Source organism: Eptesicus fuscus, chromosome 10 (assembly GCF_027574615.1).
Source record: "Eptesicus fuscus isolate TK198812 chromosome 10, DD_ASM_mEF_20220401, whole genome shotgun sequence".
NCBI classification, from domain to species: Eukaryota; Metazoa; Chordata; class Mammalia; order Chiroptera; family Vespertilionidae; genus Eptesicus; species Eptesicus fuscus.
The window spans coordinates 88,321,879-88,341,233 of NC_072482.1; the positions used below are offsets into that span (position 1 = coordinate 88,321,879).

General features: G+C 40.1%; 2 protein-coding genes across 3 annotated transcripts in view; one reads left to right on the top strand and one right to left on the bottom strand.

Annotated features, from left to right (window-relative positions):
• The window catches only part of PPIL4 (peptidylprolyl isomerase like 4), a 30,278-nt gene extending 30,067 nt beyond the window's left edge, over positions 1 to 211 (bottom strand). The window contains exon 1 of the mRNA XM_008159423.3: positions 115 to 211. Coding sequence (XP_008157645.2) covers positions 115 to 184 — 70 coding nt within the window. The 5' untranslated portion in view covers positions 185 to 211. The remainder of the gene's footprint in view (positions 1 to 114) is intronic.
• A 1,704-nt stretch (positions 212 to 1,915) lies between these two features.
• GINM1 (glycosylated integral membrane protein 1) lies at positions 1,916 to 19,109 on the top strand. 2 transcript variants are annotated; one of them, XM_028136246.2, is made up of 8 exons: positions 1,916 to 2,080; positions 8,513 to 8,572; positions 8,706 to 8,802; positions 11,440 to 11,591; positions 12,142 to 12,298; positions 12,809 to 12,942; positions 14,529 to 14,692; positions 18,240 to 19,109. In XM_028136246.2, the coding sequence occupies exons 1-8, from the start codon at positions 1,964 to 1,966 to the stop codon at positions 18,349 to 18,351; spliced, it is 993 nt and encodes a 330-aa protein (XP_027992047.1). In that variant the 5' UTR covers positions 1,916 to 1,963; the 3' UTR covers positions 18,352 to 19,109. The 2 variants fall into 2 exon arrangements, with proteins under 2 accessions (XP_027992047.1, XP_008157644.1); XM_008159422.3 differs by having other exon boundaries at positions 12,812 to 12,942.
• The last annotated feature ends 246 nt before the right edge of the window (positions 19,110 to 19,355 follow it).

The window sequence follows — 19,355 nt, forward strand, 5'->3', positions numbered from 1 at the left end:
GCCGGGTCGCGGGCAACAGCAACCCAGACGCGGCGACGTCGGGGGCCGGGCGGCAGAGGGGGAGTGGAGAAAGGACGCCGCCGCCCGGCGAGCGGTGAGCGGGGCGGGCCTCACCGCGCGGCCGCTCCTCGGTGTACAGGTCGATGACGACGTCGCCCAGCGTGGTCTCCAGCAGAACCGCCATGGCGCCCGCTCCTCCCCCGCAGCCAGCCCCGCGGTGACGAGCGCAGGGCGCGTCGCCCACGCCACGCGTCACCCCCGGCGCGACGCCTTTTGACGTCATCCCCTCGGCGACACCGCCCCCTTCGGGCGGCGCCGGAGGCCTGCCCCTCCCGTGGGGCCCGCCCCCGGCGCGGCCCTTTTTGAAAAATCCTCGCACGCCCTTGGCCGGGGCGCAATCCTGTCCCTCCAAAAGGGCCTCGGTGAAGGAGGTGGTGTCCTGTTTATGTCCATCTCCAGAACGGGGCGGGCCTCCGAGCGACCCTTTCCTGCCCCTCCGGCCGTCTCCGTCGTAGCCGAGGGCCACCGCGGTGCCACCTACTTCCGCGTTCTGGTAGGGGCCGAACACTCGGGATTTCCTAATCAGCGTCAAGTTGTCGCTCTGAATAAAAAACTTTAGGCCTTAAACGTACAGTTTGCTACCCAGAAAGATGGTTAACAGGAAGTTCTGTCCTGTCGGATCGTGTCTATGTCTGAGACTACCCTTGTTACAGCAGCAGATGGTGGATCCTTAGCGCCACAGGCTGAAAACGCAGGCTTCTGGGCCGGCCGGGGTAGCTCAGTGGCTGCGCATAAACTTATGAACCCGGAGATCACGATTCCCAAACGGCACGTGCCGGTAGGGCTGGACTCTTAGGGGATGTGCAGGAGGCAGCCAATCAATGAATTCTCTCTCATCATTTATGTTCTATCTCCCTCTCCCTTCCTCTCTGAAATCAATAAAAATATATATTTTGGGAGAAAAAACAACACGTAGGCTTCAGCCCCAAATCTCTACTGATTTTTGTCAATAATCTTTAACTTAGAAGACATACAAACTACTTTTGGCCTCTCTAGAGCGTGTCTATGCAAAGCTTATTCCCCAAACTCCCCTCTACAAGCTGATCACTCTCATTTATGCGATTTTTTACATTATAACCTCCAATAACGACATATCTGACCATGGAACTGATGCAAATGTGCTGGTACTCGTGCAGCTTGCTCTACTGTAATAAATGATTGGCTCTCACCCAGGGGTCTCATATCTTACAGCAGCACCCATGAAACTGGCAAGCTAACTTGTTAATTTGAAAATAGGGCAAAATCTCAGACTCTTCACGGTTTCTGACAATTATTTCCTAGTTCCTGTCATTATCTTACATATTTATTAACATCTTATAGCATTTTTCTCAGACACTAATTTACAATATGCTTTTTAACAACCTTGGGTACAGATGTCTTCTTGCTTTTAGAAACTCGGTGGCCTGGAAAACCCCAGACAGTAATTTTTAAAATTGCCCCAGGCAATTCCCCATGGACAGCTAAGGGTGAGAACTGCGGACTTGATAAAATTTCCCCGCTAAACGGGATATATCTTCTTTTTAGTGTATAGTAGTGTTCTGATATACGGCAATTATTTTCACTTCATAGACATAGGTAAATATATATATATACACACAGAGATATAGCTATGTGCATATACAGTATAATACTAATTTTAAAAGAATGGCAACGAAAATGCTTACACTCGTGTAGGTGGAGAAATCCTCCAATCCAGAGCGCCCGTCTAATGACGCCATCGGACCTTCTCTGACTTGACTCCGCCCCTGGTCAGTGTGCGGCGACGCGCGTGCGTGGTCCACTCTTTCCCGAGCCGTCGGAGTCCCGCCTCTACCTGGCCCCGCCCACCTGGCCCCACCCCCGCCCTGGCCCCGCCCAGCCCAGCCCTCCTCGCACCTCGCCGGCCGTCGTTGGCCAGTCCAAAATGGAGGGCGCTCCGCTGGCGCCACTCGTACTCCGTCTGCTCTTGCTCGCGACATTGCCGGCCGCAGGATGGCTGAAGGCGGGCACTCCTGAGCCGTCGCCGCCCGGAGCTCCGAAGGTAGGACCGGGCGGGCGCAGCTTGGCCGCTTCTCCGTCCGGAACCTTCCGGGGAGGCCAGGGCCGGGGGACCGCGGCGTCCGCCAAGACGTATTCCACCTCAGGCCGGCTGGCCGTGGACTGCGGTCCTCCCTCCCCAAGGAGGAATGGGGAGAAGCACCCCAGGAAAGGGAAGGGGCGTGGAGGGGGCAGTGAGAGAGCCAACGGGGCTCTAGCGTGTGTGGTTAAGCCTCGCGACGCGCAACTTCGGGATCTTACGCAGTCTGAGCTGTTGCCATCTCCAGGGGGTTTCGCCGTCGAAAATACGTGATCACTAGTGACCCCAGCCTTGGTAATGGCTCCTCCCTGAGGAGAGCCGGGCCCTGGGGCCGGACAGTTTCTGTGCTCGGGAAATGGGGGAGTTGCTCAATGAGAGAGAGCGCCAGAGCGATTCCAGGTACTGTTTACCCGGCCGGCGGCGGGGAGCGCCTCCCCCGAGCGCCGGGCCGCGGGAGGAGAGGAAGACCCAACACGCAGCCTGCCGCGCCGTTTGGCACATGGTGTTGGCCAAGGGGTCTTGGTGGGACCAGCTGGCCCAGCATCCCCTGGGGACCTGGTAGAGATGCACTAATCAGACGCTGGGGGGGTGGGCCCCAAATCTGTTTCAGTGGGTGATTTCGTAGGTCAGCTCCAGTGAGAACCATCGCATCCTTGTATTAAAGGGTGTTTGGTTCCCACGGTTGTTATTGGGGTGTTTTTTTTTGTGTGTGTGTGTGTGTGTGTGTGTGTGTGTGTGTGTTGCCCTAGAGTCGTGCTGACCTAAACCAGTATTTGCCTTTCATCAGTTGAATGTGGGTTGGGAAAAGTTTTCCCAGAATGGAAAGATACAATCCTGGGACACCTTTTCTTACTAGTCAGGGTTTGAATACTCTGAATTCAGAGACAACTGACACTATGAATGTCACTTTTAATTAATTTTTTGGAGTTATGATATTACTTTCCCCGGTACAAACATAACAGACATATCTCAGTTTCAGTTCTGCGGAGGCATTCAGAAAAGCCACAACAGTGCAAGCCGAAGAACCCCTTACAACTGAAAGTATATGTGGACCACAGTTGCAACTGGTCAAAAATATGAATGTGGCGGGCAATCACTAAGACAATAAATGAAAGTGAAATAATTTCTGAAGTTCAAATAAGACATTGTTGTCTCCCCTTTCCCAATTTGAAAGATTCATCATAGTCACTTTTGAACCCAAAAGACATTTGGGTCTTCGCTATAATCGGAGAAAAATGCATTTTGACTGCAAGCTGAAAATACTCCATACTGTGGTCTCTTAGTTCATCATTTCAGTTCTCTATTACTACCCCTTCATTCCAGTTTTGGGAAGTTCAGATCTAAACTTAGAATTTCGTAGATTAAATGAATGTGGAATCGCTAGGAGAATCTCATTCTGTGGAAATGTTTATATGGGAAGCTGACATCTGTTGACCTAAACTTTTTCATTGTTTTATTGACCGGGAATCAAACCCTCGACCCTTTAGTCTGCAGGCCGACACTCTAACCACTGATTAAACCGGCCAGGGCTTCAATGTTTTATTGTAAAAAATTTCAAATGTACAAAACATTTGAAAAAGTTTTACAGTGGTCACCCATATTACCTTGTGCAATGATGGTGTATGGTCTGTTTCCCCATGACAGTAGCCATTGGACTCCTGTGGCTATTGAGTATTTGAAATGTGGCCAATGAAACCGAGAAACCAAGTTTTAAAATTTTTACTTATTCAGTTTTGATTTAAATGAAGAAAGCTACATGTGGTTAGTGGGTGCCATATTGAATAGTATAAACTTAGACTACCATTAAGGTTTTACTATACTTGCTTTATCACATATTTGCTCATCTCTTCATTTTTGTATCCCCCCTGATCTAAATGTAAGAACATTTGTTGGGGGGTGGGAGTGGGCGGAGAGAGGTTAATGGGGGAAAAGGAGATATATGTAATACTTCAACAATGAAGAATTTTAAAAAATTAAGATAAAAGAAAATTTGTTAAAGTCAGGAATATTTTCCCTATTTCCCCTTAGTGATTCAGATTTACTGGATTATAAACATTTTTGTTTTGTTTATATATGCAGTTGTCAGAAGTTGTGGTTAAATAGATTATAAAACTAATAACGTTTTTTATAGTATATTCTTCTAATATTAAAATACATGGTCACCAAAAAGGCATCCAGAAGACACTTATTTTCTTATATGTGTTAATATTTATTTTATATATTTCCCTCAAGATTTACTCATTTATTTTAAAGTAGGTATCTAAATTGGGTCTCAAAAGAACTGTTGGTCCAAAAGAAACTCACTACAGACTGATTCATTTGCCTGTCAGATAACTATTATTGCTCGTCTCACATTCAGTTCTTATAAGTATATATCTAGTGACATATGATCTCGCTCATCTAGGGAAATGATGAACAACATAGACCGATGAACAAGAACAGACCCAGAAACAAGGAGGCATCGATCGGACTATCGGGCCTCAGAGGGAGGATAGGGGAAGGTGGGGGGAGGGGGGAGAGATCAACCAAAGGACTTGTGTGCATGCATATGAGCCTATCCAATGGTTACGTTCAACAGGGGGTTGGGGCATCCGTGGGAGGGGTGTGGGATGGGAATGGGGGGATGAAGACAAATATGTGACACCTTAATAATAAAGAAATTTTAAAAAATAAAAATAAAAATAAAGTAGGTATCTATTATCTTGGTTCTTAGGAAGTGGTTGTGTCCCTGAGGGCTATCCTATATAATAAAAGCCTAATATGCTAAGTGCCTGGTCATCTGTTCAACTAATCAAAGCGTAATATGCTCATGATATGCTAAGGCCCCTCAACTGCTCGCTATATTATGCACTGACCACCAGGGGGCAGACGCTCAATGCAAGAGCTGCCCCCTGATGGTCAGTGCGCTCCCACAGCCAACCTCCCATGGCCAGCCAACCTCCCCTGGTCCCTCCCTCCAGCCAGCAAACCTCCCATGGTCCCTCCCCATGTCCCCCGGCCCTGTCCAACAGGCCCTCTCTGGCAGCCAGCAGACCCCCAGGCCCCAGCCAGCAGCTCCAGCAGCCCCGCCCAATGGGACTGGGTGAGACAGTCCCCTATAGGCCCTGATCCCTGGCCAGGCCCAGGGAGGGACCCCACCTGTGCACAAATTTTGTGCACCGGGCCTCTAGTCTTGTGAATAAAGAAATTAGAGGAAGAGTTGAAAATGGGTGAGGAGAAATTTCAGTTCTGCCACCCACTTTCTTTTTTATAATAGATTTTTATTGATTTTTAGAGAAAGAGGAAGGAGAAGGATAGAGAGATAGAAACATTGATGAGAAAGAAACATCATCTATTGGCTGTCTCCTGCACGCCCCTGGGCATGTGCCCTCTGCCATCCCCTTTCTAAGTATATACCACTCTGGCTGGTAAACCTGAACTTCCAGTTCAGTTAGGTTCTCAGGAAGAGTAACAAATATGACCTAGCTTTGAACTTTGCCTCAGGAGGCAATAAGGGATTAGAATCTCTTCTGAAATGTAATCATTCAGAAGAACCCCAAAAATTGAACTTGGTTCTTTAGAAAATACTCTATGCTAGTGTCTGTTAATTGTCTTTTACAAATCCCATCTTTTACTAGGCAAGTGATATATGTAAGTGCAGTTAATTATTAACAATACAGTGTATGTTCACTACTGAAAGGCAGGAGCTATAAAACAGTTTCTTAGATCATCATCATTGGAGAGTTATCTCTGGGCTGTAAGAAGAACAACAGTCTACAATTAACAGGTCCTCTAGTTTGAAAACAAATTTTTTGACTAGCATTTGTACATATACAAAACAGTATAGCCATTAACTTGATGGCTTGTTGATTATTGGTTTGTTATAGAGATGAGTTTATTGATTCTAGCTTAATTCCAGTGTAGGGTGGGTTAAGAGAAAGCTGGGCTGATTCTGAGGAATCACTAGTGCAAAAGCTTCCTGGGCTCCAATGGGAGTTGGGACGTGTACCATCGTCAGCTGTAGTGTATGGTGTGGGCCTTACCAGGTTAAAATCCTGTCTGCTATTGGAATCACCTCAACCTCTGAAAATCACTGCAGTCTTATTTGTTGGAAATATAGGAAGTATTGGGGACAGTCACAGTACTAAGAAATATACTTATATATTACTTTGATATTTATGAAGAATTTTTTTATTTTCAAAGTTAAGAATACCTCAAGTAAAAAGTATTTTAGAGGAGTATTGTATAGGATGGCAATATAAATAAACTTAGAGAAGAGTATGATTTACAAATGAGAAATTGTAATTCCTGTGGCCAGTGATAAATACTTCTTAAAATATTTCTTTCTTATCTATAGAAAGCATGTCTTTAATATACTTACCGTATTTTCCAGTGCATAACATGACTTTTTAACCCAGGAAAATCTTCTATACACCCAGTTGTCTTATATGCCAGAAAATACGGTAACTATTGGTGTAGAATGCTTTTGAGCATATCTTGGGAAGGCACTAAAACTGATTGTACATTACACATACTTGTTCACGGGTAAGGGGCAATTTTAAAAGGGTTAGAGAACTTTGTTTATGAAAACAAAAAGTTGGAAGCAATTCAAATGTCCATTGATAGTGGAATAAATAAGTAGCATAATCATTTGATGGAATATTATGCAGCACTGTAAATAACACTATATCTGCATGCATCAACAATTTTAAATAGGTCAATATCTCTGATGAACATAGGTACTAAAATCCTCAACAAAATATTAGCAAACGAGATCCAACAATACATTAAAAAGATCATACACCATGATCAAGTGGGATTTTTTTATGGAGATGCAAGGATGGTACAATATCCACAAATCAATAAATGTAATAACATCACATAAACAAAATGAAGGATAAAAATCACATGATCATATCAGTAGATGAGGAAAAAGCTTTTGATGAAATCCAGCACCCATCTATACTAATAAAAAGGTAATATGCTAATTAGACCGGGAGACCTTCCGGACATCCTTCTGGACAAAGCCATGGTGGCGGAGCCAAGGCAGAGGCAGTTAGGGGCAATCAGGCCAGGAGGGGAGGGCAGTTAGGGGTAATCAGGCCAGCAGGGGGAGCAGTTTTGAGCAAGCAGGCTGGCAAGGCGGGCAGTTGGGGGTCGAGCAGGCTGGCAGGCAGAGTGGTTAGGGGCAATCAGGCAGGCAGGCAGGTGAGTGGTTAGGAGCCAGCGCATCCGGATTGCGAGGGGAATGTCCGACTGCCAGTTTAGGCCCAATCCCCGGGATCGGGCCTAAACCATCAGTCAGACATCCCCCAAGGGGTCCCAGATTGGAAAGAGTGCAAGCTGGGCTGAGGGACACCTCCCCCCCATACATGAATTTCATGCATCGGGCCACTAGTATATGATAAAAACTATCAGCAAAGTGGGAATAGAGGGATCATACCTCTATGTAATAAAGGCTATATATCGCAAACCCACAGCCAACATCATCCTCGATAGGCTGTCAGAGGGGAGGGGATTGAGGGCAGAGTGAAAAAGGTGAAGGGATTTAGCAAAAAATAAACCCTCATAGACACAGACAATAGTAGGGTGATTATCAGAGGAAAAGAGGGGTGCAGAGAGTAGAGGAGGGTTAAGGGAGGATAAATGGTGACATAAGACTTGACTTGGGATGGTGAACACACAATACACCATACAGATCTTTTATTATAGAACTAGCAGCCCGGTGCATGAATTCGTGCATGAATGGGGGCCGGCCCGGGGGAGGGGACACGGGCAGTTGGCTGGTCAGCCCTGCCCCCTGGTCGAACTCCCAGTCGAACTCCTGGTCGAGGGGACAATTTGAATATTAGCCTTTTATTATATAGGATTGTACACTTGAGACCTATATAATTTTATGTCACCCCAATAAATTCAATTAAAATAAAAATATTTTTAAAATGTTATATTATGGTCCAGCTGGTGTGGCTCAGTTAGATGAGCATTGGCCCATGTACTGGGAGGTCGCTGGTTAAATTCTTGGTCAGGGCATATACCTGGGTTGCAGGCTCTATCCCCAGAAAGGACTGTGCAGGAGGCAGCCAGTGTTTCTCATTGATGTTTCTATCTCTCCCTCTCCCTTCTCTCTCTGAAATCAATGAAAACATTTAAAATAAATAAAATGTTATTTTATGAAAAAATAAAAATGCCAGGTGTAAAATTGAAGAAGAAAAGAAAAGGTATATAGATTTGAAAAATTGGAATTGTAAGTATGAGCATAAAAAAGGCAGTAAAATGAAAATGATGTGTTTTTACAAATGTTCTTTTAATGTTATCATAAGTGATTATATCATAAATATAGTTGAGGGGGGGAAAGAACAGTTAATTTCATTTTGTGAAATGCATGCCTATTCAATTTATATCATATTTGATTTTCAGAACAGCATCAGAATTAATGTAACTACCCTGAAAGATGATGGGGAGGTATCTAAGGAACAGGTTTGTCTCCTTTGATTGTTTTTAATATATCACTTAGCTAAATATTATGCAGCCTATTTTAATTTAAATAATGTATTTTTTATATGAAGAGTTGTCATTTATAAACCATATGTATATGCTGCTTTATTTTAAGGTTGTTCTTAACATAACCTATGAGAGTGGACAAGTATATGTAAATGACTTCCCTGTAAATAGTGGTGTAACACGAATAAGCTGTCAGACTTTGATAGGTGAGTACTACTAAATTATTTCCATAATTTTGCTGTTTTTAATAATTTTAAATTAGTAAAACACAGTTCTTTGATGTTAAATATTTTCATTTTTAATTAATAATTACATTATTACTAATGTGTTTTAACACTCTGTTTTAAGTTTACATTGGTTATTTCTGGCATATTCAGATTTTTTCATGAGATTAGCATTGATGGAACTGCATTTGTAGTAGGTTGATAGCATGTAAGAATGTCCATAGAGGTAGTAGTAAATGGAAATTTATAAACAAGAGGCAAAATCTGGAGAAGTGGCTTTTCACAGTTGTGAAAAAGAAAAATTGTCTGATTCTTTAGTTTTCACTTTCTTCTACTCCTATGTCTGCATAATGTTTTTCTTTTTAACTTTTAAATTCTTTGAGTTGCTGAAAAGACAAAATTTGTTACATTGGAATGTACCATATTATTTGAATGAAATAAAGAATATGAGAAATATGTATATGTATATTTAAATGTATGCATTTAAGATAGTAAGTTTTTCTCTGAGCACTTATAGCCTGTACTTGTTATAAATTTTTATTATCATTTAGTTTTTAGTGTTTTCTAAATTATTTGTTTTGGTATTTTCTTGCTCTATGAATCATTACAGAAATAGATTGCTTAGTTCCCAAATACTTTGGGTTTTTTTCATCATTCTCCTTCATCTGATTGGTTTTTATAATAATTTACTGTTCTTTTAATGGTTACCCTGGAGATCAGTAAACTAGTACTTTTCTCATTTCTCAAACAATGCAAGAACCTTAGAATACTTAAACTCCATTTATTCTCCTTCTGGTTTTGTGGTGTCATTGTCATGCGTTTTAACTCTGTACAACATCATGATTGTTGTTGTTTCCTATGGTCCAGTACTCATTTATGTTTACCCTCACAGGTGCCCTTTCCATTGCTCATGCCTTCCTGACTCTGTGTTCCCCTCTGGGGTAATTTTCCCTTTGCCTAAAGAATTCCCCTTACTATTTTTTTTTGTGCAGATTTGTTAGCAAAATGAATTATGTAAACTTTTGTTTGTCTGAAAACATCTTTACTTTGCCTTTAGGAAATATTTTTACTGAATATGGAAGCATAGTTTATAGCAGCACATCAAAGACTAAATTCCATTGTCATCTTCTGTAATTTCTGCTGAGAATCAGTGTGTCATTGCTCCATTGAGAATAATATTTTTCTGTTTTTTCCTGGTTGCTTTAAATGTTATTTTTCTTTGTCTTTGATTTTCAGTAGTTTTACTATGATGTGCCCAAGTGTGGGTTTTTTAATCTGTGACTTACCAGTAATGTCTTTTGTCAGTTTGGAGAAGTTTGGGGCCATTATCTTTTCAACAAATGAAACAGCAAAGTCAATGAGGAAGTTTTATGAAGATTTAGTCAGACTGAGCTAAAATGCCAGGTTCTCAATAGAAATGTCTGCACCTATTAAAAAAATTTACAAAAATGAGTCTATATCATCTAGAGATTTTGATTTATTAAGATTGAGATAAGGCTCTGTTACCCTACTGTTCTAGGTGTTTCTGATGCATAGTTAGAATTTAGAACCAGACCAGGTGTTTGAACATTTATATTTACTTTAAATTAAGTGTTTATAATTGTGAATGGAGTCACTGTTTAACAAAAGCTATAGAACAAAAAGCTTGATGCATACTCCCAAGGAATTTAGCCTAGTCCCGGAGGCAGGTTTATAAGCAAAGAGCTACCATTAGTGCTTTAAAAATCAGAAAAGGTATGAACTCAGCATTGTAGGGATACAGTGCTAGAACTTCCTAAGTTGGAATTTATGTTTAAAATGTGTTTGGGGGAGAGTGAGAAGTACAGAGCATTCCAGATAAAGGGAATGGCCCTCCAAATGCACAGAATCAGTTTAAACCACTGGGTCTGCATTTAAAATATCCTCTGTGTTACATTTTGGCAAATAATCCTCAGATGGTAACATTTGAGGGACAGAAACTAAAGGTTCATTTACGCCAGTTTCATTGGTATCTGTTGATTTATCCTTTTTGTAGCACTTCCTTCCTTAGTAAGGTAGCCACGAGCTCTGTAAACCAGCTACAACTGCCACACCCCATCTCTACTTGGTCGGGAGTGGGGTTCTTAGCTAGAGAGGAACATGGTCAATAGCTAATCCTATCCTGTCATCTATTAATAGGGAGCAGTTCGAGGGCTTTCCTACTTTCTTCCTCTTTCCTTCCCTTTCCAGCAGTAACATTGTCTTTCTTGTCTGAGCCCTGTCTATTACTGGATTTTGTGAGTGAGTGAATGAATGAATGAATGTGCTTGCTTTGCACATGGCATTGACTGTGTCCTCGGACCTGCTTTGTAAATAGTTATGCCATGTTGGTTAGGAAGGATGTTGCCAGTGTGGTGTTTCCTACAGGATCTACAGACCATCCAGCAGTTTTCCCTTTCACGTTCCTGTAAGCATTGTAATGATCCTCCAGGTCGTCTTTGTTGTCATAAATCTGAAATATCGATGAGGTCAGAGATGAAGAGAGCCTAAGAAATCAGCTTACAACTGTCTTGTTCCATGTAAATGTTATCAAAGTAATCAAATTCCATAGCAGATTTATAGGCGTTTTTTGTTCAAAGCTGTCACTTTTTTTTTATATAGTGAAGAATGAAAATCTAGAAAATTTGAATGAAAAAGAATATTTTGGAATTGTCAGTGTAAGGATTTTAGTTCGAGAGTGGCCTATGACATCTGGTTCCAGTTTGCGACTAATTGTCATTCAAGAAGAGGTAGTGGAGATTGATGGAAAACAAGTAAGATAATATGCTTATTAATTGGGAATTAAATTGTAAAGATTTGTGCTAGTTTTTATGCATGTGTTCAATTATTTTATTTTTTATTTCTGACTTCAAAGAAAGGTACCCTTAATGTTGCCTATATCCAATCTGTTAGAATTTTTTATTTGTTTTAGCATTTACTTATTTAGTATTTTGTAATCTTAATTTTTTTTAAAAATGACCATATTCATACATGTCTATATCACTTTAAAAACATAAACAGAGCAAGTAAGTAAAGAGATTGAATTTGACTCATAACTGCTACCATTTCCTCTGGCTAAGTCTAAGTAAATGAAATAGAACTAAAAGCAAGCATATAGTAATGAGTGCTACAGCACACAGGAGTATGATTAAAGTTGCAAATTAAATGCTTCAGAGTTGGGGGGGGGGCGCAATAAAGAAATTGTGTGAATATGACAAGTTTCTTAGTTCAGAAAATAGGAGGGAAATTTCAGTTTTGAATTGTTAGGGGATTGTACCATTATTTAAAATAGAGTAATTGCTTCTTTTTTTTTTTTTTTTATAGGCTCAACAAAAGGATGTTACTGAAATTGATCTTTTAGTTAAGAACCAGGGAATACTCAGACATTCAAACTACACGCTACCTTTGGAAAAAAGCATGCTGTACTCCCTTTCCAGAGATGAGGACATTTTATTTACCCTTCCCAACCTTTCCAAAAAAGGTACTTTAAAAGGCCATTATTGATTTCTTTAGTTGGTAGCTTTTAAATCATAGTTAATATGTTTGAAATAAGCTTCTTTCAGAAATGCTTTATAACATGTATTACTTTATATATCCATTTGAGGACTGTTTTAAGTCTTAATAGAGTATTATCAATGCTGATTGTATAGGGATATTTTGCTGTAATTATCTACTCTTACTCTGGATAATCATATAATATGTAATAAGATTATCATTCATTTAAAGGAAGAAGTATTCATTTTTCCCAATGAAATGGAACTTTAAAAAATTTGACTATGTGACAGAATCATAACTGCTATAGTTTCCTTTTAATGGTCTTAGTTTATGCCTCCTTTCTTGCATTTAAGTCTGAGTCAGCAAATACGTTTATTTGTCTCCCATGGAAAGATGTATGTTCTTGCGATCTAGATGTTACCGGCACAGCAGTCAGGACTGGTAGGCGACTCCAGCATGCGCCTGGCGTTTTGGTAACTTGGCTCTTCCTCCTCAGCAGAAAGTGTTAGTTCACCACAGACCACCAGCCAGTATCTGCTCAGGAATGTGGAAACCACCGTAGATGGCGATGCTTTGCCGGGCAAATTACCTGAAACTCCTCTCAGAGCAGAGGCTCCATCTTCCTATAAGGTAAATTAGGTATTTTGGATTATCTTCACATTACAAACATTTATGGTTTTTAAGAAAAGTGCATAATGAGATGAAAAGCATGTGGATTGGAACCATGGGACAGGGTTAATAATGAACTCATAACTGTTTTAATGTGTTATTTTTAGGTACTTGTTCTTTTTCAAGTTTCATTTAATAATAATATAGTCAGATAATGATTATCCAAGCACTGGATTTCATTTTGTTTTGGATTTTCAGTTCCTGCCTCTCTCACATCCCCATTTGTCTGTTTATTTTATGACTCCCACCTTGCTGCACACACATGCATGGTGCCCTCAGGATCTTGCGCAGTGACTTAGCACACTTGGGTAAGAGTGCACTTTCTGGAGTCAGACTGCCTAGGTTTGAATCCTGGTTCTGCCTGCCACTTACTAGTTGTGTGATCTTGGACAAGCCTGGTCTCTGTTTATCTGCAGTGGGACACCACTTAAGCAGTGCCTATTTGATGCAACTGTTGAAAGGGTTAATAAATGGGTGCAGATGTAAATATGCATTGGCACCTACTGAGTACTCACATATTACGAATGACATTCTACTGCTGATTGGGAACTATTCAGGGTTCAGAGAGAGTATCCTGGTATCTCTGTATATATGGTCTAGGGCAGTGGTCGGCAAACTCATTAGTCAACAGAGCCAAATATCAACAGTACAATGATTGACATTTCCTTTGAGAGCCAAATTTTTTAAACTTAAACTTCTTATAACACCACTTCTTCAAAATAGACTCGCCCAGGCCGTGGTATTTTGTGAAAGAGCCACATTCAAGGGGCCAAAGAGCCACATGTGGCTCGTGAGCCGCAGTTTGCCGACCACTGGTCTAGGTCCTTTACTCAAAGTAATTTCCATTTAAATGAGCAGGGTCTGTGGTTAGTCTTAAGATTCCAGAGATGATTATTGGAAGTTCTCACTCAAGATTGGGGTTGCTGAAAAAACCCAGGTCACTTTTTGCCGCCTGAACTCTTATGTAGTATCTTTATCCTGCCTACCTCACTTCCCTCAGAGCAAGGTACCCCAAGAACTGACTGCTTTCACAGCCCGGGCCATCGGTGCTGCCTTAGTATCTTTATCCTCTCTCACTCTACTATAGCAACATGTTTTACACACAACAGATTCCCCATGTGTTCCAAGAGCTAATACTGTGATGCTCTTTCCTTTCCTCTCTTCCTTTTCTTGTCCTCCAACTATTGAAAACACATAGTTGACTCCAGTCCATTTTGTATAAAGTAGACTAGCCTAACCTCTGGTTAGTTAGCAATTATTTTCACTTGGTGTATAGTTAGAGAACAGTATAAATAATTGAAAAGAATAGTAATATTTCTGTGTCTTAGAATTTTAATTTTAAACATTATAAATAACTCACTGAGGTAAGTTTAAAATGAAATGCACTCATTAAAAAGAACAGTTAAGTTTTGACAAGTGTAGACATCCATGTAACTACTACCACAATCAAGATACAGAATATTATCACCCCAAAACTAGAATATGATTTTTAAAGTTTCTTAGAACTCAAATGAAACTTGCATATCTAATCAAAAGTCTTCTTTTAGGTGATGTGTCAGTGGATGGAAAAGTTCAGAAAAGATCTGTGCAGGTTCTGGAACAGTGTTTTCCCGGTATTCTTTATGTTTTTGAACGTCATGGTGGTTGGAATTATAGGAGCAGCTGCAGTAATAACCATCTTAAAGGTGCTTTTCCCAGTTTGTGAATATAAGTAAGTATTTTTTACTTTTGAAACATTAGTATTTTTAGTGATTAATAACTGAGTTGTAGCTACTGTATTTTTCAATTACAGTTGACATTCAATATTATATTAGTTTCAGGTGTACTGCATAATGATTAGACTTTTATATAACTTGCAAGGTGATCCTCCCAGTAAGTCTAGTACCCACCTGACACCATACATAGTTATTACAGTATCATTTATTATATTCCCTATGCTGTACTTTTCATCCCTGAAACTATTCTGTAACTACCAATTTGTACTTCTTAATCCCTTCACCTTTTTCACCCATCTGGCAACCATCAGTTTTTTCTCTGTATCAGTTTGTTTCTGTTTTAATTATAGTATTTTTAGATTGCACATGTAAGTGAAATCATACAATATTTGTCTAGCTCTGTCTGGCTTATTTCACTTAGTGTAATACCCCAGTCTAGGTCCATCCATGCTATTGCAAATGGTAAGATTTCATTTGTTATGGCTGAGTACTATTCTGTTGTATAAATGTACCACATCATCTTTATCCATTTGTCTATCAGTGGACACTCAGGTTGCTTCCATACCTTGGCTATTATAAATAATGCTACAGTGAACATAGGGAAGCATATATTTTCTTTGAATTTGTGTTTTGGAGTTCTTTGGATAAATACCTAGAAGTTGGATTGCTGGGTCATATGTAATTCTACTTGTAAATTTTTGAGGAACCTCCATACTGTTCTACATAGTGGCTGTATCAGTTTACATCCCCACTAACAGTGCACATGGGGTTCCCTTTTCTCCACCACCTCATCTACACTTGAGTTATTGATGATAGCCATTTTATTAGGTGTGAGGTGATGATCTCATTTTGCATTTCTCTGACTAGTGATGTTGAGCATCTTTTCATATATCTATTGGCTATCTGTATGTCCTCTTTAGAGAAATGTCTGTTCAGATCCTGTGCCCATTTTTTAATCAGGGTGTTTGGGTTTTGGTGGGGGTTTTTTGGTGTTAAGTTCTATGAGTACTTTAATGTATTTTGGATATTAACCCCTTATCGGATGTATCATTGGCAAATATCTTCTTCCATTCATGTTATTTCCAATAATGCTGTAGTGTTCATTCGTTAATGTCCATGTATATCTTTGCACATGTGTATTTATGTGGATTAGATTCCTAAAAATGAAATTACTAGATGAAAGAGTGTATGTAATTAACACTTCCTCAACACTGGTAATAGTTTTTGTTTTTGCTGTGTGGCCAAAAATATAACCTCATTTTAATTTGCATTTTCCTTGTTTTAAAAAAATATTTTTTTTTTATTGATTTCAGAGAGGAAGGGAGAGGGAGAGAGAGAAACGTCAATGAGCCCTAGCCAGTTTGGCTCAGTGGATAGAGTGTCGACCTGCGGACCAAAGGGTCCCGCGTTCGATTATGGTCAAGGGCACGTGCCTTGGTTGCAAGCTCCTCCCTGGCCTGGGCCCTGGTCAGGGCGCATGTAGGAGGCAACCAATCAATGTGTTTCTCTCACATCCATGTTTCTCTGTCTTTCCTTCTCTTCCTCTCTCCCTAAAAATCAATAGAACAATATCCTTGGTTGAGGACTAACAATAGCAAAATAGAAATAGCAATGATTAGTATCATTGATTGGCTGTCTCATACATGCCCCCTACTAGGGATCAAGCCACAACCCAGCATGTGCCCTCACCAGTAATTGAACTGTGACCTGGATCATAGGTGGACGCTCAACCACTGAGCCACACCGGCCAGGCTGCTTTTTTTTTCTTTCTTCCTCTTTTTAAATACATTTTATTGATTTTTTACAGAGAGGAGGGAGAGGGATAGAGAGAAACATCGATGAGAGAGAAACATCAATCAGCTGCCTCCTGCACACTCCCTACTGGGCATGTGCCCGCAACCAAGGTATATACATGCCCTTGACCGGAATCAAACCTGGGACCCTTGAGTCCGCAGGCCGGCACTCTATCCACTGAGCCAAACTGGTTAGGGCCAGGCTGCATTTTCTTAATAGCATCTTTGCTAGTCTAGGTGTAGGTAAATCTAGCATCTTTGTGATAATTAGCTATATATATATTCCTCCTGTGATTTGCCTGTTTATAGAATTTGCCTGTTTTTTCAATTGTATTGCCTTTTATAATCATTAATATGTAGGGGTTCCTTTGTCTGTTATACATCCATAATATGTATTGCAGAAATATCTTCTTTTTTTAAATCCCAGACTACAATTTGTCTTTTGCTCTTGTGTATGGTATCCTGTATCATATGGAAGTTTGAAATTTGGAGTGAAAGCAATTCATGTTTTTCCTTTATGACTACTAGTGTTTTTAATGTTCCTAAGTAGACCTTTCCTATCTTAAAAGAACATGTTTTCTTAAAACTTATTTTTTTTACCATCACTTTTGTGTATAGTTTAAGCTAGAGTAGTAATTTGCCTATTACTTGGAATGTTAACTTATTACGAACTAAATTCCGATATACATTAGTCTTGTTTCTGGACTCTCTTCCACTGATCTATTTAACTCTTCCTATGACCATGGCACAGTTGTTATAATGGTTTTTTTCTTTGTTCTTATGATTCTGCGTTCTCTTATTTTTTATTTATTGTTGAGAGTATTACAGATGTCCCCCATATTCTCCCCTTCCTCCCCACCTCAGCCCCCATAATTTTTTTATTTCAATAAAATCTTTGTTAGCTGTTTAGGGCAGCTGTTTCTTCTCTCCACTGTTCTAAAAAATTGTTACAGCAGTTCTTGCAGTTTCTCTCCTGTGAACTTTATAATCAGCTTGTTCAGTTTTATAAACTAACTTCTGTTGATGGTTTGATTAGGATGACATTGAACTTGCAGTACAGGGTCTTGGATCCAATGCAAAGATCTCCCTTCTGGTCAGGGATGTTAGTAGCAAAAGGAGAAATGCTGTCTAAAGACTAAGGTTCCATTCAAGCAATGAGTACCATTTAGAAAGCTGCTTGGGCCTAGTCTTTTTGCCCAACTTGTGCAAGTCTAGGGCTCTAACTACCTGTCTTGAAGATCTATTCTTTATCCTTTCCTTTCCTACAGTACCAAGTAAGGAACTTCCTCTTAGACCTTTATATTTTCTCAGTTTGCTTAAAGTGAACTTTGGACTCAAGAGTTTGTACAATCATTATAAACTAGATAAAATGAAGCAAAGCACCTAACCCCAGGTATATATCTTACCTAATAATAGACAAACATGTAAACTGACCGTACCTCTGCTACACCCACAGCCAGAGTGAGTATGCAAATCAACCCAACAAAGATGGCAGGTTAATTTGCATATGTAGGCTGTGAGGGGGAGGGGGGCAGCGGAGGGAGCTATAGGAGCGGTGCTCCGGACAGAAGCAAGGACTTGCTGGCTCCCGGGTGGGCCTGGAGCAGGATGTGCCGGCTCCCAGGTGGCTGGGAGTGAAGCCAGGGGAAGGCAGGCCTATTCTTGCATGAATATCATGCAACGGGCCTCTAGTTTCATTATAACCTTGAAATAGCTCTGTCTTACTACCAATTTTAATTTTGTATTTCAGAGGAATTCTTCAGTTGGATAAAGTTAATATTATACCTGTGGCAGCTGTCAACTTATATGCAGATGGTCCTGAGAAAACAGCAGAAATCCTTGAAGATAAAACATGTATTTGAAACACCACCTCAAATCATGGACTCTGAATTAGTCTATTGGCTCTAAATTTGCCACTTGAATGTTTCTTTAAATCATTAAGAATCAGTTTACACACTAGAGAAATTGCTCAACTCCTAAAACAGCCTAAAACTTGACCTTTAAAATGTCAAGTTAAAGTTCACCTTATTCTTTAACAGGGCTGGCTATTCAGATGATGAATTGTTAAGGAAATTTTAAACAAAGTGGAAGAGAAGACAAGTGAAGAAACTTTGAAATTACCAAAAAGGGGGGAAAATGGGCAAGACAAAATGCCATGTGCCAATACTTTACAAGGTGCCTTTGTTAAGGAAGTTATATCCACTTAATTACTATAATATATAAGACTTTATGAAAAGCACTTTATGAAATTCTAATTTAAAAGCTCAAGAACTTAACACTTATTTTTTTATTCAGTAAAATGTGCCTTTATATTGTCTGTGACTCAGTATAAAAATCACTGAAGTGTATCATGATTTCATTGTACCAAGACCACTTGCCTTGAATGCACTAGGATTTAAAAATAATAGTGACATGTTCTCACTCTAAAATAAACTTTTTTTGAGGAAAAAAATAGTCTTTTGGGCATAAAAACTTTACCCAAGTGAGAATTATTTCTGTTATAATAGCTACTTTCATGTACACTGGCTGAAACCAATGTTCAAGTCAGTTAAAAGGACCATCAGTATCATGGAATTAGAATATACCTTATGGTTCCAAATTCAGTGCTATTTATCCTACAGTAATGTTTGGCCTTTTTTTCTTTTCTTGGTCTTTTTTTAACCATTACCCTATTGACTTATATTTTACAGTGTCACCTAGTACATACAGTATTTATCTTTACTCCATGTGATAGATACCTTCTATTCTGTTTTATCAGTAAGGTTTTTATTGCAACCCATCATTTTAAACACATTGTCCAAGAAAGTTATGGCAGGTTTTTAAAGCCACTTCATATTTACGCTAAATAGATATGGATGTATGAGAG

Coding starts and splice junctions, on each gene's coding strand:
- GINM1 (XM_028136246.2), top strand. CDS start 1,964: ATGGAGGGCGCTCCGCTGGCGCCACTCGTACTCCGTCTGCTCTTGCTC. Junction 8,573..8,705: donor GGGAGGTATCTAAGGAACAG/GTTTGTCTCCTT, acceptor CTTTATTTTAAG/GTTGTTCTTAACATAACCTA. Junction 11,592..12,141: donor TGGAGATTGATGGAAAACAA/GTAAGATAATAT, acceptor TTTTTTTTATAG/GCTCAACAAAAGGATGTTAC.